At 33.9% G+C, this 25,254-nt stretch overlaps 1 protein-coding gene across 1 annotated transcript in view; it reads right to left on the bottom strand.

Moving 5' to 3' along the window:
• LOC128216464 (plexin-A2-like) overlaps nt 1-25,254 on the bottom strand; it is an 86,640-nt gene that overhangs the window by 15,101 nt on the left and 46,285 nt on the right. Inside the window, exons 6-15 of the mRNA XM_052923038.1 lie at nt 20,217-20,346; nt 18,273-18,456; nt 12,310-12,400; nt 9,512-9,626; nt 4,762-4,992; nt 4,237-4,345; nt 2,934-3,106; nt 2,355-2,506; nt 1,405-1,510; nt 773-909 (exon numbers count right to left, since the gene is read on the bottom strand). Coding sequence (XP_052778998.1) covers nt 773-909; nt 1,405-1,510; nt 2,355-2,506; nt 2,934-3,106; nt 4,237-4,345; nt 4,762-4,992; nt 9,512-9,626; nt 12,310-12,400; nt 18,273-18,456; nt 20,217-20,346 — 1,428 coding nt within the window. The remainder of the gene's footprint in view (nt 1-772; nt 910-1,404; nt 1,511-2,354; nt 2,507-2,933; nt 3,107-4,236; nt 4,346-4,761; nt 4,993-9,511; nt 9,627-12,309; nt 12,401-18,272; nt 18,457-20,216; nt 20,347-25,254) is intronic.

The following is a 25,254-nucleotide window of genomic DNA, read 5'->3' as shown; positions in this document are numbered from 1 at the left end:
AGAAATTTCATCATGTCACAATTTATAAGATATTCACAATTGAACATGATATTGGTGCAAAGGTGTCACCAGAAACTTCATGTCTTAGAATTTAAGACACAAAATTGCACTGTTGTGGCTATAAGTTAACTTCTTTTTTCTGTTGTATCAACACACCAGCCAAAAAACACAGATAAGGAAAAATTCCAATTAAAGCTGCCCTCTCACAGATTGACTTTTTTGACATTTTTGACATTTTTGTTTCAGAATCTGCCAATTTTGGTAGCAATGCCTTCAAATCAGTCAAATAAGATAACTCAACATAGAACAGATCTCAATTATTTAAAAAAAAAGCTAAAAGTTTTATTTTTCTTTAAGCATCAACTCTTTTAGCTTTAAAAAAATCAATTGTCAAAAGTAAATATAAAAAAACTGCGATCTGATCTTCGTCAGCAGTCTTGTTCCACTGGTTTCCAGACATTTATGCAAAAATTGGCAAATTCAAAGATTTCTTTTTGAAAAAGTTGTCAAAACAGTGAGAGTGCAGCTTTAAGGACAGAAAAAACCTTTTAGATTTTCATCCAACCAACCCCTGTCAAAAACCTCCCTTGAAGTTTATATTGATCAATCCTTTGGCCTCAGTGAAGAAATAGTTAACACCAGAAAACAGTGCCAAAAGCATTTTTAATATAAAGATCAAATACTCCATCCCAACCACCCCATTCTTTAATCTGGACGAGAATCTAAACATGTCTTTTCCTGAGCCTCTGACAAGAAAGGCCAAGCAATATACCTGACTTCCGTGCAGGGGTGACCACTGATAGTGACCATGACATCAGAACCAGCATCAAGATTATGTCCCTTGATATGGACCTTCGTTCCCCCGGACTTCGGACCCTTCAGTGGGTAGATTAAGGTCAGGACGGGGTCCTGGAACAGAGTTAAAAATATATTAATTGTAAAAATAATTTGAACAGTTAAAATATATCGCTAGGCTTATTTATAACAATACTTTTTAGCATACTGTGTACATCATAAACTGAACATTTCATAACTGTACACTCTGTACAACTGTACATGGAAAGGAATGAAAAGGAATTTTATTGCTTGTTTTCCAATCCATTTCATCTTAATATTGTTTTCCTGTTATTTTTGAAAATATGAACTGAATGAATATGTTTAAACTAAATATCGGGACGAATATGGAATAGATACCTGAATATCGATGTATGATCATAATTTAGGCTTGATGTTGTGGCTAAATTTGTGGGTCAATAATTATTTTTTTTAATCATTTTACCTTAAACTATATCAACGACAGCTTGATAATTTTAGTTTCAATAAATTCTTTAGAAGTAAAATCAGCCATGGAAGAACAACAAATCAATCCCAACACATTTTTCAAAGAGTAAGCAAATCCTTTACCACATAAGTAAACTGTTTCTTGGAGGTATTCTCATACTCTCGATTGATGGTCACCTTGACGGGACCGACCTGCTGTCCCTCCATCCTCCTGGTCTTACACACGATCCTATAGAGAGCAAAGAAAAAAGTGAACATAAGGAAATTGACATAACCACATTAGTTAATTTGAGCTAGATTCAATAAGAGATCTTAGTCCAAAACCGTATAGCTACCAGCAGTGTCTATGCCATTAATGTCTTTATGATTTTTTAATCCGAACTCAGTCAAAATTAAGGTTACATCTGATAATTTATTGAAACCTGTCCCTTGCAGGGGCATCATCCTAGGTGCACCCGGGAAGGATTTAAAACTACTTTTAAGAACAAAAAGGTGCCATATCACTCCTAGGATTTGTGGTGAAATGACCCCCATGGGAGCAATTTCACAAATATTCCTAAGGGAGATATCATTTGTTGGACAGCTAGGAGAGATTTTCAACAGTAGAGTGTGGACAGCTAGGAGAGATTTTCAACAGTAGAGTGTGGACAGCTAGGAGAGATTTTCAACAGTAGAGTGTGGACAGCTAGAAGAGATTTTCAACAGTAGTGTGGACAGCTAGGAGAGATTTTCAACAGTAGAGTGTGGACAGCTAGGAGAGATTTTCAACAGTAGAGTGTGGACAGCTAGGAGAGATTTTCAACAGTAGAGTGTGGACAGCTAGGAGAGATTTTCAACAGTAGAGTGTGTACTGATGGAAATCTCTCCTTGATACAAAATTGATTCTAAAAATCTTCCATGAAAGGCCCCCAAATTTCAGGTCATATTCTCGCACCACCTGTTTTGATTATTATCATCTTGAAAACTGTGTTCTTGACTAATAAATTACCAAGTGAAATTACTTTTATAAGATATAAACTTATTTTAATGTAGTCTAAATTGATGTGAAATGTTCTCCTCTCCGTGTTACTCACTTCTTTGGGGGCAAGTATTCATCAATGATGGGATCACATGTAACACCGGCTACCGTAATTCCTCCATCAATGTCCCTGGCATCAATACCCAGGTTTTTACCATAAATGGTCAGTTTAGTGCCTCCCTCTCTAGGGCCTGTGTGGGGCTCAAACTGAAATCAGGAGAATGCAGTTTAGAAAAGTGTGCTGAGCATATATATTGGTAAGATTTTAAGATTGATATTTTCATTCTTTGTTTAAGATGTATAAGCATTTTGCAATAATGTATAATGTAAAATTATTCCTATAATGAAATGTGATTTTCTGTCACAAAAAATACGTAATTGTTTAGCAAAGCTTTTAGCAAATGTAAAAAACAGAATTTTACAAGTCTTCAACTAATATACCTTAATATGTGATTGCATTAATTTAAACAATTTGCCAATCATTTCAGTGTACTTAGTGGCGTAAACTTTTCCAGTAATTTTGAGGGTCAAGGACAATCAAAAAGCTGTAGAAGCAATGCTGACAAAGAAGCATTTATATTCATAGGTGAACGAGGAGTCAAACTATTACACACATGATATGCATAAGACTGACCCTGGTAATTTCCACATTCGGACAAGTCCCTGCTCGTATCCAGTCAATGCTTGTACAGCTGATGTTAATGGTGCACGATTTTGTATCCTTACACCAGCCGCACGAGTAATCTTCCACCATGGATATACAGTCACCGCACGTGGACGCCATCTGGTTACACTTGTACACAACCACTGAAAAACAAACGCATTTTTGAACTGTCAATCAAAAGATTCCTTTTTTTTCGAAACTGTTTGTTTTAGTACAAATTTCTGTACACAATTATTTACTATTTCAATCATGTTCATTGTAAATTAATGGCTTGAACGCAAAATGGATATGGTAAAATGCAGAAACAAATGCAAAATTATCCCAAGACTTTCCAATACTTCAACATAAATTTAAATTTAACACTTATATTGCATTATTGAATATCACAATTGAAATGCTGGATAACCTTAATGAAGGACATATTGGTAGCCTTGTTAAACAGACCATGCACATTTCAGATTATGAATACATTGATTAATTTACTCATTGTTTTCAAATGCATATAACTTTAATATGTTGCCTCAACATTTGTACATTCAACTGGCAAAAAAATAAAAACTACAAAACAAAACTAAAAATTATCAATGAAAGCGGAAGTTTTTTTGTGAATTCCCATACACCTTAGCTGGAGAAATTGCAGACATTAAATGGCACACACAAGTTTAACTGCTTACCTCTTAACGGATCTGAATAAGACAACGAAAAAATTGCAATGGACATCTAATTTCATTGAATGAATGATTTAACGAGGAATTATTGTTCAAATGATTTAAACAGGAATAATCGTTTGAATGATTTTATGTGGAATGATTTTACGAGGAATTGTCGTTTGAATGATATTACCAGGAATTATTGTTCAAATGATTTTACCAAAATTATCCGTCAAATGATTTTACCAGGAATTATTGTTCAAATGATTTTACCAGGAATGATTATACCAGGGATGATTTAACCTGGCATTATCTTTCGTGAAAGATAACTCTATTTAAACCAACACTTGTGCATATAGTCTGTCTTGATTTTAATGTGGAGATTGAAATATAAAGCACATGACTTAGGCATTTTTTGCCCCATTCTCCATAACTCATACACATAAATAAATTCATAGATCTTTCATTTATTTATATTTATATCACTAGCTTCCACTGGAATTTCAATATTTTCGTTAAATGTAGCGGAAGTTATTAACTTTGTTCTGGTTGTCCCAAACTTTAAAGTAGCATGCACAATCTCTGGTCCTTGCTAAAGGATCAGCTTCAATTGTGCTCCCTACCTTGTATTTTGTCCGGGTTGTCGAGTGGTCTCCGGACACCGCTGTCCTTGACCCGCCAGTTGATCTGGAACGGAACGTTCACATACTCTGTTTCATCCGCGTAGTAAAACTGAAATAAATAAATATATCTTTTTAGGGATAAAATTTTCAATTTTTCATTTAATTTTGATGTGGAAATTTGATTTGAAGCTCATTTATGCCATAACTAGTAGACATTGCAGTGAGAATTGAGAAATAAATGAATACTACAAAAATGAATTTCAAAACGTGTTATGAGTATATAAGACAGCAGTCTTTTTTACTAGCTTGAAATGGACCTACATTCATTTCAATTAACATAACATATACTGCAAATGAATTATATTTTACTATTTTTGTTTCCTTATTAGCATACTTAAACAGCTGTATCTTGAATCAAGACAATTGATCTATCCTGCTATTACCATTAAATTATCAATACAACAGAACAAATTATTTTTTTTAGAAGCAAATGCCATTAAATAATCTTTAAAGTTTTGTTCTTACATTGACGTCATCACACTCGATGATATTGTCTGACACCAGACGAGCCCTCACATCCACACCCTGGCCGATACTGAAGAAACAGCGAATGTCTTCCATAAAGGAGTGCAAGTTCTCGCCGTAAACCGTAATCTTCTTTTTTGTACCTGACGGCACAAAGATCTTGCTTTTTGACTCCGGCTTAAGGACGACCCTTGGGCAGAATTCTGGGCCGAGTGGGCTTAGGGCTCCCCCCTGTAATACAATAGAAAAAATAAAGAGATAGGAAGTTCACATCCTCAATATGAGCATGAAAGAATCAAAGTTTTCACAAGCAATGCAAAATAATTTCCTCACTAAGTCAGGGATGTGATTGACCTGGCAGCTGGAGGGCTGAAACATTTTCGGCTATGGGTTTATGGGGTGCTCTTGGGGTCAAAAGCGCACTGCTGTAGAAGAAAAAATGGCTTTTTAGAAGCTCTTTTGAGGGCTCTCCTGGCTTTAATTTGAAGCAAACTGGAATATTAACTTAAACAACCGAAAGCAACCAAATATTTTTTTTCAGGTATTTTTTTTTTTTTTTTCATCTCTGGGGCCATTAGATCCCGGAATTCCACGAATCTGCGGACAAATCACATCCCTGTAAGTACACATAATGATTGGGTGCGGCTATATAATTCACCAGTGCAAAAAAGTGCAAAAATCTGCAACAATTATTATGCTTGATATCTATTCAATGGTAATACTGAACCAGGTATAATAAGGCAATATTCATTCTCATTTTTGTTTCGGCAAATGTTTTGTCTGGGGACTCGCAAGTCTCTGACGTGAAGTGAAACCTTTATTGAATTATTAGCAATTCATTAATCAACTTTTCTTTTTTTATTAAACTGAATATCCCCGAAAAAGCACAACGAATCTCTTTCCCAAAGCAGCCAACATGACAGGAAATTAGAAAAAAAATCCGAAGCTTTCGTTTGTTTCATTTCCTCTTTCTAAACTAACCAAGTAATTAGCATGCATTAGACTTGCAAAAATTGTGTAACCAATTTTCTACGATAAAACAACAAATGTCTTGGTTCGAGAATTGAGATTGCTTCGAACAATTTTCTTAAAATCTTGTGTCAATTATATTGTCAAATACAGGCGAAACCTAACCATGGCAGGCTCAATTTAAAAGAGTATTAAACAATAAGAATTCTCTGAATTTTCATTCTCTTGTTGAGTGTATAAATTTTAATTGTAAACAAATAGTAAAGTTCCAGGCAATTTTAAATTAAACAAGCAACAGGGATTTTTTTTTGCTCTTAATCAAATATAAATGTCTTTTGAAGAAACCAATAGTTACAAGGAAACAAATGTCTTACACATTGTACAAACCTACAAGCATGTGAGCTCAACACAAATAGCCAATTTTTGCTTTCTTTTTCTTTTTAATAAGGAGAAGGTTTATTTCACATCCAATAAGCCATACGCCCATGAGGATGAACACAATAATATTTATAATAGAAGTCAAGAATTTTCATTATATTAAATGTCTAATATTCTATAAGTCACTACTGATGGTTGTTACAGCGGACATCAGGGGCCATTATTACACACAGTCTCAAGTCCAAAGTCCAAGTCTAGACTCAGAAAAGCATTTTAATAAGGAACAAAAAAATCACATTTATTCCATTTCTTTTACAAAAATGAATGTTAATAATTATAAAACATTCAAATATTAATATATTTCAGCAAAGTCTACCATTAATGCTCTGATAGAAGGAAAATTAAAATGAAATGAGTCTCGAGTTGGAACTCAGACTTGAGACTGTTCGTAATCGCTGCCCCAGCACTTGAGATTCACCGAAGAATGACACAGATCTTGAATTAATGAAAATCCACAACAAGCACAGCCTTATGACAACAACTTTCAGTGGAAGTAATTAATTAAAAATGTTACCACACATGGCAGTACAATACCTCAACAAACATTGTCTCACCATAAACAGATTAAACAGATCAAGCGTAAACACGACAATTAAGCGTTTGTCAAACGCATGGACACATGGGATGAGAAAACAAAAAGGACGCGATTGTAATCCATTACGTTTTCCGTATAACTGTCACAAAGAAGATCCTTCTAAATCCATCAAATAAAGGACGGATACCCTCTCGGGGATTTCCCAATCACAGTACATGTGTTCATACAACAAAACATCAGAACTGGATCGCAATTTCTATTTTTTTGCAGTTGTTGTATCGTTTCTTCATTGATTGTTTATATAGATATGAAAAATCAAAGCAAATTAAATAACATATTCTGAGAGATTTCCTATGCCCTTGAACTGCTTTTTGACCTTTGTATCAAATTTACTTTTATATATTATATATATTTCTCTACACTTGTAATTAAGAATGCATATTTTCTCTTTATTTTTACTTGCCAATCATTGCTGTCATTTGAACACGAGTTGTTAAAACGTCAATAATAATCATAATGTTCTTGGAAACAGATTTCCCTATTATCATAATAAATTGTATCTCACTACACATTCCTAGTGCAGCACCTGAGCATGTTCTAGGAAATGCTATTATTCTGTTATTTTTGACAATGTATTCTTTTTTCAACACCTTCAGGTGCAAAAATCCAATTAATTTCATATAACATATTTTAAAGGGACTAGACACCAGATTATTCCATTGAAAGAAAATTGTCAAAAACTGACATAAAATTGACATCGTTGTGTACAATGTATCGATCGAAACTTGTTTACTGATGTTTCACATCGCTTACGACACCTGCATTTTACATTTTTTGTGCATTTTTCCAAATCAAAATTTACTGGGGTTGTCTAACCCGTTAATTCTAGTAAGTTTAAAAATATCGTTGGTAAATCTATCTGAACTCATAAACAGATATAATTTACACTGGGATTACATTCTGGTGTATTTTTAAACATGGAAACTCAAATGACACAGCAACATGATTGTTGCGTTTATTCTTTAAATCATGTAAAATGGAGTATTATTGGTCTTCTACTAGTTCGCATTGACAATATTAGGTTTGTATTGAGGAAATAATGTATGCGTCGATTTTTGGACCATCTGGTGTCTTTAATAAGTCCCTTTAAGAATTATATTTCAAACAGAAAAGAGCTTCTGGAGAATAAAAGATAATTATATCACTAATAGAGACAGTGTGCTTGACTTTTTCACCACTTTCAACAAGAATTTATATATTGCATAATAAAGGGCAGTAATTACATGCAAGATAATTATCTGACTTGATTAGTTATGTTAGTTGGATGGTTGGGAGCCATTTTATGAAGTTTCATTGCAATACATTGAGTAGTTGCTGAGATATTGATTTATGCACGCTTACATGCAAAACCATAACCAGAATTTCTACCTCAGATAATAAAGAGCATTATTTTCCAGATAAAAGTTTTCTACCTTGATTTATTAAGTAGGTTGGATGGATGGAAACACGTTTCTTAAATATGTTTCTAAAATATGTTTCTTAAATTTAAATGAAAAACATTATGTTTTTGCTGAGATATTGACTTAAATGTGTTGACATGTACCGTATATGACTGGGTACTAGACGTGCTTTTTTCCTCAGAATCAGATGCAAAAAAGTGCCTGCGTATAATATCCAGTAACAATTTGTTGAACTTTTTTTCTGAGGTCGATTTCGAGCCGACAGTTTGTTTAGATTTATGTAGAAAGGGATGTTACTCGCGTCATATTGATCGAGTATATACAAGTTAAAACGGCAGTTGAAGATCGGTATACGGTATATCGTAAGACGTTTATAATTTTAACAAAAATATTTTTCGCTTAAATAAGTTATTCAGTATTATTTTTAATAATAAATTGAATTGAACAATAATTAAACTTGCATATAAGAAAGCAAAGCTGGGCACTGTCTAAATATTTTTTGTCAGTTGTATGATAAGGTGTGAAAAACTCGAATTGCCTTTTGTTCTGTTTAACATACCAATACTACAAATTGATGCGATAATGGTCTTGTTTTTTTCACACATTTACACGAACTTTATTCTTTTCTGTAGGTGTTGACATTTTGAGAACAAACCTGCACAATATAAGGTTTACAGTATGCATAACTTAACTTCATTCTCGACAGGTTATCGTTTACGATATACTGTCAAAAAGAAATCTTACATATTTTCATAAAAGGCACCTTTCAGTGCTATCCAGAAACAAATGGTCACAATCAGTTCTTTTAAGTGCCTTTCCTAACATAAAACGAATTAAAATGAAACACATTTTGCATTATCATTGTATGGATTTAAAGATAACCATCGCCATTTTCACAAAAAAAATATTTTTTGTCACTGTCAACAAACATGGTGGCCCAAATTGACAGACGTTTTTGAAATATTTTCTATGCGTCTTTTAACCAAAAACATAGATTAAAAGTTTTTTCTCCGAATTTTCACAGAATTTTTTCCCTGCGTCTAATACCCCGTCGTCTTATAACCAGTCATTTACGGTAAAACTTTAACCAGAATATCCTTGTCGAATGATATAAGGCCATAATTTGCATTATATGCCAGATAGAGCTATCTAACTTGATTGATTAAGTAGGTTGAATGGGTAAAAACATGTGTCAAAGGGTGCAATGCACTACATGATGTATTTGCAGAGATATTTAGTTTACCAAGGTGTGACCCCGACACAAGAATAAGTTGTATAGCTCTCCTATTCTTCAAATAGTTGTGCTAAATATGAAAAAGGTGCTTCTTCAAAGACTTCTTTTGCATACCTTGTCACCATAGATACGGTTGTTGTTCTTGCAGTTAAGTTCCGCGTCACTTGTACACTTGTGATTCTCAATACACCATGTGCACAGAAATTTAGTGGAAGTACACGCATGACACCTGCACGGGAAAAGGAAAGATTCAGATTATTTTTTTTCATGTTATGAGTACATGTATAAATGAAATAATTTTTACATCATTGCATACATAGGTAAGACATTTAAGGTGATTTAACTGTACAAAGAATTGCTTTAATTAGCCACAATATACTGCTTAGATCACAATCTGCAGCAAATTATATCAAACTTTTATGAGTTGTCCACATGTTATATTTTGGTTATTTTACAAACTTGAATGATCTGATTGGTTTATGGTAATTATTGGATAAATATTGACCAATCAATGAACATGTTGGATAACTTTAACCAAACCAAAAAAACAACCAGTCTTATACAATTGACTCCAAGACAAATATTCTGAATTAAAGCTGCACTCTCACAGAATGAACGATTTGACAATTTTTCTATTTTTTGTCTTGGAACGAGCCAATTTGTGCGAAAATCCATAGAAACTAGTTATATCAGACTGCTGACAAAAAATCAGATCGCAGAGTTTTATATTTAAGTATCAAAAATGATGTTTTATACATTTTTCTTAAACTGTTAGTAACAGTTTAAGCCATAAAACTATAATTTTTGAACGGAAATATGAAAATGTACGATCTGATTTTTTGTCAGCAGTCTTTTATCATTGGTTTGCAGATACCTACACAAATTTGCCCTTTATAAGACAAAAAATAAAAAAGTTGTAAAAATGGTAAATTTGTGAGAGTGCAGCTTTAATACATGTATTTAACAATTTTATTGAACGCCAACAGTTTTATTTTTGGAAATAAACACAGTCATAAACCCCCACCCACAATCAAGGTCAATCATTTTTAAAAGCAATTAAACCAAGAATACGTGTTCAAGTTAAGATGTAGTAAACAGATTTCTGAATAATAATTCAGAATCATCCTCTATCATAAAATGGATAACAATTTAAATGATAATGTATTTTTGACGTTTTTCAGATAAATAGACGAGATTACAATCACTTATGAGGACATCAAAGCTATGCTATTTTTCAATTACTATGAATTAAGATATAAAAACTAATCTTCCAAATGTGTATACTTAATGTTTTTCCCACTTCAGACCTTTCGTTTTTGATTAAAGATTTAGTATTCACAAAGATAACAGCTTTAAATTCAAGTACCCTCTGAATCAGAAAAGTAATAAAATTGAAACAAGTTTGCATTTTTCATTAAATTATAAGATTTTTACTGTTTTCATTGAAATATATTTTTCCATTCAGCTTTGCAATTAAAAATTCAGTAGGCGGCAGTTTTATGAACTTACAAATGACTTTCAGACATTTTATAAAATGTGCATGCTATTTTAAGTTCACTTTTTATTTTAGAAATACTTGTATGAATAAAATAGTTTAATGCAAGTCCAATTATATATGTGAGAAAATCGAAATAGTGGCCAAACTACATGTAGAAGTAAAAAAGGTAAAAATCATCTTGAACTACTTGAATCCATCAATACAAAAGATATCTAGTTTCATCTTATAAGCTTGGTACAAAATTATACCAAAAGTTTGCATTATAAATCATTTTCATGTAAACATTTTTTTACAAAATGAATATAAATGGTTCACATTTCTAAATATCAAAACATTAAAGCTATAAATTGCATATATAAATTGCCGAGTTTAAATGATGCATGTGAATCATACAATGAGCGAGCGTAAGCAACTGTCTGCTCTATCTCTTTAATCTTTATAGCACACTTACACAAAAATTGTTAAAAGATAAAAAGAAAATAAATAATTTCTAAGAAATTGTCCGATATCTAATTTTCCCATTGGCATTGTGTCAATTCTGAATCGTAACTGCAAATCTAACGGAAGCTTTCTTATTTTCATAAAGTTTATACGAGGAAAATTTTATAGCCGAAAATTGAATGCTTTTATCTTACAATAAACTCAAGTTGAAACTGATTTATTATCGATGATTTTCTTTGATTTAAAAATAATTTATGGGTCAAACTTGAAATAAGAAAGTAATATATAATTAGTTTCTGGAGCAATGTTCCTCTTATAAAACTAATATTCCTTGAATACGGAAGTAAAGAAATTGTTCAACAAAGGCGTTACCAGACATTTCCAAAAAAAAATTATCTAAAAAATATATATGTAATAAAACAAGAATAAAACAGGTAGTAGTAAGATGATGCGATTCTAGAATTATCTAGGTGTAATTATCCTTAGGTGTAATTGCAATTTTGTCATAATTATCAGCATCACCTAGGCCTGTTTCCCCCCGAAATAATTATTCATCTTGTTTGCAAGAAATAGACATGACAAAAAAACCCTGATGCACGTATTGTTAGCTGTTAAACCAATGGAGATATTGACTTGTTCACTTGATTACCCAAGACATACATTTGCACATGAACATGGATTCAACAATTATGTTCTTTGGTAATTACCAAGGGCTTTAGTATTACGATTAAAGCATCATATCGATTTTGGTCGAGCATGGTTGTCATCCGATTAAAATGTCATATCAATTATGGTCGAGCATGGTTGTCATCCGATTAAAACGTCATATCGATTTTGGTCGAGGGCATTTATCATCCGATTTAAGCGTCATATATATAGGAGATACCAAATTCTTACATATTCTAGTTCCCTATCATTACTTTGTGACATTAACCACATAAATCGACACCTAAAATGTGCGTATAGTACTTACGATTCGTGCCTTGTGCAGTCATAGAATGTAAAGTTTGTCGACACAAAGTCGAAGCCTCCGATTCTGATGGACAGTGTCATGTTGATGTGATCTGAAACAAAAATAATGCAAATATGAAATTATAGTCCATAAAATTAACCCTTAGGCTGCTGATGGCGATTTTAAAGGCTTTGCAAACAGCTTGGAACCAGACCAGGCACCGAGTAACTCGGCGCCTGGTCAGGTTCCAAGCTGTTTGCCACTCAGTCAATATATCCCCAAAGTTTTAAGTAAATTGAAAGAAATTTAGAATAAAGCAGACGACATTTTTGAGCAGACGACAATTTACCCAGCATGCAAAGGGTTAAATTGTCTATTGTACAGACACAGATATATCAACCATTGTTTATATGTCTGTGATACTGGTTTGTATTTTCTGCTAACAAGATATTATGCAATTTTGATGGATTTCATAGCATTTATTATTAGAATCTATTCTGAAAAATGAATCAGAAGCTTTCGATAATGAAATAAAAAAATTGTTAGATGGGAATGGTAGAATGAATTTTGTTTTAACAAATCTATTGGCAATGGTTTTAGGCTTTCGTTTAAACCCCTTCGGTGTATGACAAACAAAATTTGTTACATTAGGACAGTATTTGCTTTTTTTCTGCAATAAAGGGAATATTTAACACCTGGATGGGTTATTTTTTATTCCATTGGCAATGCAAATATTAATCAAGATATTTAGACAAATACTCAGGCGAGACTTTATCTGACACCCAGGAAATATATCATAAAAGAATAAATCAGTGACAGCAGTTGTTTACTTTTGGAGAAAATAAACTTCCCACTTTGCATGTCATGGGGCGAATTAGCAAAAGGCCTTTTAAAAGAGTTATTAAATAAAGAAGCACATGTATCTTTATAGCGTTTGCCCGTTAATCATCGAAGATCAAGGTGATGATGATTCAAGGCCATATCATATGTGGGGGGACCGTATTGACGGAGCTTTTCATTTTTGACAGAAACATTGTAGTAACTGGCTACAAGCTGGCCAGTTGTAAGTGATATATAAGAAGAGGTCATAATATAAGGCAAGACTTCTGGACCATTCTGTCAACATTGTAGACACAACTGTCAAGCACACATGTTTCAGAGACTAATGGCCTATAAACTAGTCAATGACTCTTAGTTCATCCAATGAGTTCATTTATCCTTAACTCATAAATATTACTTCATCCCACTTAAAGCTGCACTCTCACAGATTGAAGGTTTTGACAACTTTTTTTGTTGTCTTGGAATGAGATTTTTTTTGTATAAATGTCCGGAAACTATTGATATAAGACTGCTGACAAAAGATCAGATCACAGTTTTATATTTACATTCAAAACATTTATGTTTTATGGCTAAAAGCTAAGTTACTCACGCATTAAGAAAAATAAGTTTTTTGGCATATTAAACAGTAAATATGAAAACCTGCGATCTGTTTTTTTGTCCGCAGTCTTTTATCACTGGTTTTCATACATTTACGCAAAAATTAACTGACTCTAAGACAAAAAGTAAAAAAAATAATGTCAAAACAGTCAATCTGTGATAGTGCAGCTTTAAACCATAAACTCCGATTTCTATCATGACGATGCCAATTCTGATTGATATATATTGTAAATATTTTCTTTACATAACAAGAACACAACGCTTGATCAAATATGAATATTACACAACATTCACAGACAACTTATGACTTTTTCTCATAATCATTTTCATGAAAATGCCAAAACTTTATAAGGCGATGTCATCCGATACCAACAGGCATTGCTGACTGTCAAGTCTCGACAGTTTGATCAATCAAGGCGACGTAATTATGAAGTTCCCATTTCAGATACTGCTTTGTTTATAGCATGTTGCCATGGAAATGCAATTTCCAATCATATCGGGTTTTACAAGTTTTTGTCTGGATTTGAAAGTGATCTCGGCAAAAGATGACTTGCACACTATCAAATCACAATTCTGACTGTCTTATATAAATAGAGGATATTACATCCCTGTTATACAATATGGAATTTATTTAACAATTTTTAAGAAAATTATAAAAACGAGCTATGGCCATCCTCATAAACAGAGAAGTAATCCCACTTCAAGCATACAGTCATGTTTTCTTGTACTATTTTTCCAGTATTTTATTTTTGCACAGTCCTAAGTAAAATTTATAATCTCACAAACACCTTAAAGCTTCACTCTCAAAGATGGACCGTTTTGACAAGGATTTTGATTTTTTGTCTTAAACAAGCAAATTTTCGCATAAATGTCTGAGACCTATGACGACTGCTGACAAAGGATTAGATCGCAGTTTTTCATATTTATGTTTGAAAAATTGATGTTTTATGCCGAACATAAATATTAAAATTGAGATCTGATATTTTGTCATCAGTCTTATACCACAGGTTTAGAGATATTTATTCAAAAATTGGTTCATTCCAAGACAAAAAATTAAAAAGTTGTCAAAATGGTCAATCTGTGAAAGTACAGCTTTAAAATTATAGAAGTTTACAGTAAATTTCATTTAAGTATAACCTGTAATTCTTATACATTGGCAACAAACCTCATAACAAGCTCAAGAAGGTAATTGAATCTAAACTACACAAAAAACACTTTTTATGAGGATAATTCTATGACAGTCATAAACTTCAATGAACTTGATAGTGCAGCTTGCAATAGATTTATACTGTGGGAATTCTGCCTTTTGTTTGCAGAGAAATTCCGGAGAATTCTCCAGAGCTTGGAAGCCACTTTCAGAGTACATTTGCTCAGTCGTAGAATGATATTTCTGCAATTATTTCCATAGATTGTAAACTGCTCTGTAAATATTTTCATGATGTAAAGTAGCTATTCCATTTTATGAGACCTTGAGGATTCAGATAAGAAAATATCATGAGTATAACGCCGGTATGCACTCTTTGCATTATCCCTGCACAAGAGTTTTCCGTAATAATGCATATTACAAGACTGCTATGTCATTCCATTACTTTGTGATATTAATTTTGAAGTAGTACTTAAGCTACAGAGTACAAATCTTAACAAATATGCACATTGGAACTTGAGCTAATAATCACACTGTATGGTGATATTTGTTTGTGGGGGTATAATGCACCATTCAATTGGAGCCACGGCCACCCCCAGGTTCGGGGAATAGCTGGGACTTTGACTTTTGGTCCAGCCAACCCCGGGTGAAAACCCCGCCCTGCGGGGAACGAACAGGTGGTTAGATCCCCGCCAAATGCCCCCGCACCCCAGGGACCCTAGGTAAGGTCATTCCCCGTTATATCTAAAGTGAAGACAAAACCATCGCATTCACCCAGCACTGCTGGGCCACCTGAAAGGTGAAAAAACACGACCCATTTACCCGGTATACCCCCGGACCTGGAGGGGACCGTGTTTACAATTGACTGGTGCATAATAAGACATTCACCAGTTGCATTGGTTGGAAATGTAAACCTTACTTCTGAAATTAAATTTAACATGTTATATCAGTTTTAAGATATTTCAGGAACTTTTGTGTCATAACATTTCCACCTTTAAATAAACATGCATATTTTAAGTGTTTTATAAATATAAAACCTCAAAGAACCTGATTTTGATTTCTAGCTGTAATTTCGATACTAATCAAGCCGGCTCATGTCACTCCATTATGACAGACCTTCTGCCCTATCAGATGTATACAGAAGGGAAAGCGTTTTACTGATAAGCCCTTTGATGGATATTCCATCAAGATTGAGTTTTTTTGACAAACCACTGCTTTTTCTTCATATCAATCTTGACAAAGAAATGATTTCTTATCGCGGGCCTGTCAAAACAATTACGTAAACACTGAAATCACTTTTTTACTCTGTAACTGATATTTACCACTTGTCATCATAGCTGCAAAAGCTATATATAATTTAAGCATAAAATTGACATTCAAATCTGCATTCACAAAAGCTTAAATATTGGGACAAGAGCATTGTTTTATCAAGACTTAGTTCCATTAATGGCTTAACTCAACAAACGAGTATGCCAGAGTGATGTCCCCTGCTAACTGCCATTGTAAAACTGACCAATAATTGACTTTATGGTGATTTTGGAGATAATAATGGCTTCCTCAGCACTAAGAAAATTTCTGGGCTTAAACCATAGAGTGATTAGTTAACATTTTGTCCTAAGTTTCATGTGAGTAGCATATTACCAGCAGAATGCTAGCGTTCTAACAGGTCTACAAGATGGCCAACACCTTAGTGCTATGACAATATCTCGACTTGAATTCTTCAAAACACAGACATTGAAGCTCAAAAATTGGATTGAGATCATTTCAGTTTGAGCATTTTTGTGATCTCATACGCATATATCTGTAATATAAATAGAAACAAATAATAAACAGGATCCCAATGATTATTTCCCAAGAATAAAAACAGTTCTTATCTGTAATTTTTAAGGGGGAACTTCAATATTGGCAATGGGATCCCATCTTAGGTAATACACTAATTTAAACGATAAATTGTCTCATAATATCAAATTAATGAACTTAAGGAGATTTTAAAATAGTTAAGGAAAGAACAAGATGGGATTTTGATGAGAATTCATACAGAGTCCTAAGCTGATTTCAACTGGTATTATAAGAATTGTTTTCACTTTCCCACGTCAGTATAAATATCCCAGCTTACCTCATTACATAGAGAGACATCATAAAAAATCCCCCAAAACGGAAATCATGTTTGTTTTTATTCTTATTCTCCTGTAATCAATTGTTCTGCAGAAGCAACAAATTCAAGTCAGATTTGTCAAGCAAGATACAACTAAATAATTTTCTATCATTTTTTTCTTTTATCAGGTTTTAATATATCCTTTCAAATAAATCAAATAAATATAGTTAAAATCAATAGCCAAAATAAGCACAATCCGGTTAGCCCTGATCTGGGAAAATGCTTTCCAACAGGTTTGTTGAAAATTTGCCACGCGTTAGAATAAAAATTCGGGCTTGTTCATCAGAAAGTCTTATTTCGATGACTGTAAAACTGCATTTAAAATCGGTCCAGACATTTGTCTAGGGCGGGGTTAGTCATTTGAAATCAAACAATCTCAAAATGAAAATTATTTTTTTTCTGTCAACAGACTAAGAAATTCACATCTTGAAAAAGAAACACCGCGTAGACCTGTCATATTAGTTTTTGCCAAAGTGAAATATTGCGTTCTGCAAATGGGCTAATAGAAAACCCATAAACCTTCCTTTTTTATGTGTTTAAGTAAAAATGAAGATTTATAATCCTGTCTCATTGACAAGCTGCTGTAGGAATTATAGTGCTCAAACAAAGTGACAAGATGGTGCAATTCATTGTGTGGTTAAGTTGTCTTTAAATTGTACAATAATGCGTTGGAATTCTTTTTTTCCATTTATTTATGAAGATGAATCTTAATCCAACACAGCTGACAAAACTTCATGAAAACATAACACATGGCTCGATGCAACACCTTGGGGAAAGATTGTCTAGAACTGGTAAAACTGGTAAAATATTTTTTTCCTGACGGCCAAAAAATCTTTGACATAGTTCTCTTTAGAGTTCAGCTGTTTATGTTATATGCCTATGAAGAAAAACAGACTGAATCATCCTATGCCAATCCAAATAAATCAACTCCTTTTTTTTGAGTCAAGTTCTTTTGTAGTAAAACAAGACAAATGAAATACCTTCTCAGCGGTAAACTGGATTTCAAATAACAAAGGGCCATAACTCTAGGACAATAAATGGGAAAATGCTAAAAGTAGAATCTTATCTACATTATATACAACTTTGGAATATTGGAGTTCTAATGACCTTGTGTGATATTCAAATCACTTTAAGAATGAGCTCAAAAGTGTGACAATACGAATGACAACAACACCAGACAATATGATTCTTCCTATGTCTGCAATGCTAAATGCTAAATAATGCAACCCCCCCCCCTCGAAGACCCACCTTCTCCCGTGGGTATCGCAGGCAGGTGGTGATCCTCAGGTGTCTCGCACATAATCCCGTCGGGAGTTACAGGCAGCAGGGTGGTGTTGGTGGTTGTGATCGTGTATTGTAGGTTCTTCTCGTACTGGAAGACGCACTGGTACAACCCTTTAAAGTATGGCTGGTTTGAAACAGTCAGTCGGAGCTGAAAATGAGATATTATTTACACATGCAATCATTAAACAATATCAACAACAATAAATCTTAAGCATTATGCCCATGAATCACATGTTAGATCAATGGTTAGTGCACTAAAGTCTTGCTTCTCATCAAAGTGTTTCAGATTTGATTCCCAGTCTGGATGTATAGGAGTCTGATTGATGGTCACTAAGCTGAACAGGCAGGTTTTCACAGGGAATTCCTGTACCCCAACAACACATGACCACACTCTCGAAACATTTTTCCTACAAGAATGAATTATATATATATATATTTTTTTTTTTTCCTACAATAAAGTTTCAACTAATCTCGGTTGATTCTGGTGCAAAAGTTGCCGAAGTTGCAGCCAGAGTATTGGGACCTACTTTTCATAAAAGTGTTCATATTTTCCTGTACAGCTTAACATTTTTTTTTTATAGTTACAAGATAATTATACTTAGTATTCTAAATACTCTTTTTAATGTTCTTCATATTTTTTTGCACCAAGGCGATGCAAGGCTTTCATAAAACCTTTTTCATTCAAAAAGACCAGTTAAAAATTTACAAAATATACCAGTGAATTACTTCAAGATAATGCAAATATTGAATGAGCTTTTAATGCAGTAGTACTTTTAAATGAGCTCTTTGCCAGACATTTATATGATTTAGTGAAATCTTAATTATTTTGTTTACATCAACATCAAAAACAACCTTGAGACTTAAATAAAACAACGAGAAAAGGGTGTGATTTGTTTGTTTCATTCAAAAAAGTTCCGAAAATGCCAGATTCAGATCTCTGAAGCTGAACAGAAGTGCATAACATCAGAGTTTTATTGCAAAGAAAACATTCCAAATACCTTCATACTATTAATATTAGCAGCAATTCTAAACAGTCACAGCCTTTCGAAATGAGAAACAGGAAATGAAACTGTGTGCTTGTGTAAAAACAATTACACGAACAGCAGTTGATCCTTCATAATTGAAGCAATTCTGCCTACTTGTACCATATTTTTGTTCAAAAGACTTGGTAAAGACATTCGTTCACAGCCGAAATTTCAATTACTTCAACAGGCAGTGATGCAATATGCAAATACATTTTAAAAGCAGGAGATTGATTTTTCCGGAATTTTGTTCTTGGAGGGAATAATCGCGACCCAAGAGGTTTAAAAAACGCAAATTAATGCAGTTTCAAATTGGAAACAGAATCTTAAGACACCGAACATGACATATTTGATGTCACAATTGTTCTAATTTCCAAAGAGGTTTTGCATAAAAAAATTAAACTATGTGAAATTGAAGCTTTTGAACAGATATATATTTTCACTGTAATCTTAGTTTCCTTATCCCTAATAAACTGTGCCCTTATTGAACTATATGTCTACTTATACCTTATAAAACAATAGTGATGACAATTCCTAAACAAAAGAGAAGCTTTTCTATATTTTTTAGCCAAAAGGGGCATTACTCAGCAATTATAAATCAGAGTTATGGGCCTTTCTGTGCACGTCCTAATATTAGATGGTAACATATGAACTTGGTTTCATTTGAAAACATATTAACAGATACTGAGTTTTGGCCAAGGGTCAAGTTTTTATGGCCACAACTTACTTTACTTTCAATGATTGCTGAAAGGGCTTATCAGCCTTATAAATTCCTCATGCACTATCCATGAACATTATAAAATGACAGCTCATTTCAAATGAATTTATAAGTGTTTTCTTTCAACTGGAACAGTAACAGAAGTTTCAAAACCTCTAGAATGTTTACCTCGGTAATTTTTTGTTGTTTCTGTACTCTGTTTGGGTTGACGATGGAGATCTTCGGACATGTCTGACCCTTGTAAGGCAGCCAACGTAGGAGCTGGTCATGTTCAGAGCACTCGTTACGTAAACTGCACCTAAAACACAGAGGAGGTGTGGTGGTCAATTTTGGAAAGTTTACTGTAATGCAAAGGGCGACCTAAATCCCACTGATCCAAGAGTCCAGATAGACCTGAATCCATTGATCCTGAGTTTATTTAGCATCGTCACATTGAACAAGAGTTGTAATAGGGCGTCTTGTGCACTTGACTATACGCCACTTTGAGATATTTAATTGAATAGCATGCATGATTGAAGAAAAAGGTGCATGTCAAAAACAGGAGTTATCTAACATAATTGTCTTGCCGCCTTGAACACTGAGGTAAAGTTTTATGTCCGTTGCGCAATGATTTTTGAGAATTAGTCAATAAGGGGTCGATCATCATTTGTGTTCCGGACCATAAAGAGAAGTTAAACTTCATGAACAACTATGTTAAGTATCAAGTCATCTGGACCAACAAATGATATTCGAGATATCATTTAGAACTCCTCGGCCATTTTCTGTCGAAAACTACCTCGGATGTATTTGGACGGTTTACAATGTCAGAAATCTTTACAGTTTAACTACGCTGCAAGTAGATCGCGGAGTTATTTCAATTTATCAGTTAAACTCTTTGACTTTACTCTTGGGAATCTGAATTATTTATGCAATTATACACTTCACTGGCAATCAATTTAAATTTAGTTATACAAAGTACTAGTTTAACACTACTTTTAATTAACACAACAAGTAGTCCTTTACGAACTACTTCTAATGATGTACCAGTATACATCCGAGGTCGTTTTTGACAGAAAATGGCTGAGGAGTTCCGAAAGATGAGATGTGAGTAAAAATATCCAAACCTGCACTAGAATTTATTCTAGATACCAAAGCAAAATATTCGAAGTTGAGTTGAAAATGCATTAATATCTATAAAGAATGAAATTTGGCACATAGCCTCGAAATTTTGAATAAAAATGAGAATGTTTTGTAAAATTTCAATTTAGTCATAAACAAATAAATACACCCTTTTCCCATTAATTTTCCAAGAAACCAGATCTTCCACTTAATAAATTCCTGAGAATTGAGAAGAGGGGTTTAAAAACAACATCTGACACCAATAAATTAATGCATTTATTAGTTAATCAGGACCAAGTGAAAGTTTAATTTTTAAATCTATACAAATTCATTAGTTTGATTGGAGCCCAGTGTTTGACACCAAGATGGCCTTAGCGATAAAGATGGCTCAAGTTGCCAATGCAGTCAATTTATCCATTACTGCAATCTAATTTAATATAAATGGTGGCTGTTTTCAAGAGAAAGTTAATGTACTTCAGTGAATACAGAATGGCAGAGAGTTAATGCCGAGATCTAGAGATGCAGACAATATCGGAATACATGTGCATTTCATCGGACAAATTCCTCTTATTATGGTCCTAGCCATCTTATCTCTGGGTATTCCCTTATTTTAAGCAACACTATTCCAGGCAAATATTGCTTTGCTGCAAACGGCCTTCCAACAGGCAGAACTGAAATTAAAGCACCACACGGGTAGGTCAATTGTACAATTAACTCTTTATGCTTAGGTTGTCCAGTAAGTACAGTGGTTAGTCAAGCAGCACTCCCTTCTCACCAAAGTCACCTGGGTTTGATTCCTGGCCGGGACGCATGTGAGTCAAGTTTGGGGTCAGCAAGCCAGACAAGTGGGTTTTCTTGAGGTTCTCCATATTCCCCCACAACTCAAGACCAAACACTCTACATTAATTTAATTTCATTGGCAATCGTTGATAAATGAATAAAGTTTAACCATGTATGCTGACCCATCATTTCAGGTTAATATCTTGCTCAATTTAAGTTATATGCCAAAGCTAAAGTTTTTTTACTATGAAACATCCAAATGTTGCAAAACAATATCAGCCTTATCAAAGACCTTAGCCAGAATCATAATTTGGGACTGAAGAATAGAAATAGCAACACATACTTTAAATGACATGAAACCCCTCGGTAGACCCTAATTGCAATGACATCAAACCCCTCTGTAGTCCCAATTTGCAATGACATGAACCCCTTTCGTAGACCCTACTTGCAATGACATGATACCCCTCGGTAAGACCCTACTTGCAAAGACATGAAACCCCTCGGTAAGACCCTACTTGCAATGACATGATACCCCTCGGTAAGACCCTACTTGCAAAGACATGAAACCTCTCGGTAGACCCTACTTGCAATGACATCAAACCCCTTGGTAGATCCTATTTGCAATGACATGAAACCCCTTGGTAGACCCTACTTGCAATGACATCAACACCCTCGATAGACCCTATTTTCCCAATCTTTACCAGGATCATTGCATTACCCCTACATCACATTCATAATTGGATCCCAGTGCACCAGAGACAACAAATTACAACTGCACCACAGAAATGATCTCTCAGGATTAAACAATCACTACTTTCATTTATCTTATGAGAAATATTCATTGAACACTGGTGTCAGAAATACAATAATAGACTGATTTCTGCTGAAAGACGCTTGCTGGAATGAGCTAAATAGCAAATTGTAACATCAGCAGATACCGGTTTTTTCTTTAGCTGTAAATATACTGATGACTTATATTAAAGATGGATTCTCCTCTGAATTCGCATTTGAGCTATATGATATGGATTTATGGTTATAAATGAACTATCTAATAGAAAATTGGGAAATATCGCCAAATCTATCATGTGAGTCATTTGAACCCATTGCTGATTCCAGTTTTTGGCTCTCTATGACATGTCAGTTTATATACCAATACATCATCGCTAAGCACCAAGATACATGTGAATGAGATATCACATGATCATCTCTTCCCCATGAAATATCATGATTCATTCCATTTGGCGAGACTTGAAAGCTCCTGCATTTAAAGAAAACAAAGATGGGAGTTAAATATCTCGGGAGATTTTCTTACAAGGCACGTGGTTTATGTCATACCTCTCAGGCAATGTGGTTTTCATAATAATTATCTCGTGCAATACACTTATTTTCTTGTTGATTCAAAATTATATCATACTGCACCGAATGGAATGTCTTATGAGTACAATGCATTTACGTTCTTGAAAACTTCACTGCTCAGAATTGTCAAGGCTAAATCAGACAGATATTTCTCAGAAAATTGACATTGAAACCACAAAAATATCAGACAAAAGAGAAATGGCTGGTAATGAAACATCTCAACCTTTAGAACATGAGGCTTAATGATCATCACATAACAATACATTTTGATGGACAATAACTCTGTTTCTGCTATGCCTTAACTTATCATATTCTTCCAATTTTTTCAACATATATCACAACAGCTGCCTCAGATATCATTGTCATGAATATTAAAACATATAAGAAAAAACCCTCAAGTGATGAATAACACACATGAATGTGAAACCAACAAATCTTCAGCTAAGCCAAAAGGCTTATAAGTTACTCACAGTCCTAAATGAGTTAAAACAATGGTCAAACTAAAGGTTTCTGATTTTGTCAGAGATAGTTTTGTTTTTATTTATTCCAAAACATTGAGCTAATTTAAGAACCAGCCTTTTGGAAATAATAAGCATATCTCATCATCAGCCAACATTGGCTTATAAGTCACTATCCTTGAGAGGGTCAGAAGGTCAAATTAATGGTATCAATGCACCAATCTTAAATTTGTTGATATTTATTTTAGAATTAATCTGTAATTTCTGGATATTTATTTAACAACATTGATAGCTTATCAAAACAAGAACATCTCGCATCATCAGCCAAAAAGGCTTATCAGTCGATACGTGCACTGGGCCTGTCTGAGTGGCCGACAGACTGGTACCATGATCACTGAGGCATGCTGACACCTCTGACAGATACATGGCGGGTATCAGGTGCGGGCAAATCACTTTCACATGTCCCCCCCCTTCACCGCCCATCAGCTGCCCATCATATTGTCATTATCATGGTATCATGCAGTTGGTATTCATATCATATCATATCATATCATATTACAGGTTACACCATCTGAAGTATTATTTTCATGACTAAAAGCTTATTTATCATTGCCATGCACTATCATTTCTGTGTGTATATGTAATAAAAATATATTACAGCTGGTGTTTGTTGTTTTCTGTTTTCCAAATAGTACTATAGCTTGCTGCCTTATTTTGATTTTTTCAGGTGGCTATATATGGTCTGTGGCTTCCTGCTGCAAGTTTATTTATAGTCTTTAGCTTTTGAATGTGGTACTATTTTCAGAATGAAAATAAATAAATCTGGATTTAATTCCATGAAATGAGAGCTTTCATATGCCCTAAGATTGAACTTTAAAGGATATTCCAATAGGATATTGTCATATCAGGATAATTTATCTCTTAAAAATGTTTAAGACCTTAGACTCATCTGGAGAACATGCCCTTTAAAGATCAGAAAACTTCAGTTTCACAGCATGAGAATGCTCAAATCTTATTTCATGAGATTTCAAAGTTGGTACTGAAATGTAATCCCCCACCAGGGTAGCTGTCTGACCTGTTATTGACAAGAAACTATCAGGTTATGAGTTGAATGATATTTGTACCATGAGCTAAGATAAAAGTGTCTAATTTCACTGAGATGCGTTGTTAAAGAAACTTGACAGGATGGAGGAAGGCTGACGTCACCCATTATTGTTATTTTATGACAATAAAAACTTCTTTTTAAGCAAACTTTTAATCATATATAATGCTTTATGCTCGAACGATTAAGGTTCCAAACTTTTAAAAGCCCTGCTGTATAGTCATCAAAATTAGACAATTGAATGAACGAGCCTGAATTCTTATACTACTGCTTGGCATCAATTTTGTTGACGAGCCCCGTTACAAAAAAAATCAGAATATGAGCAAGCCCGGAAGACATTTTACCAGGGCATGGCTTGCAGGCTAAATGAGTTAATTTTAACCACTGCCAGTAGACATACCACACATAACTT

This window comes from Mya arenaria, chromosome 14 (assembly GCF_026914265.1).
Source record: "Mya arenaria isolate MELC-2E11 chromosome 14, ASM2691426v1".
Classification (NCBI taxonomy): Eukaryota; Metazoa; Mollusca; class Bivalvia; order Myida; family Myidae; genus Mya; species Mya arenaria.
Note: the sequence above shows the minus strand (reverse complement) of the source record. Positions and strands in the feature narration are given on the sequence as shown.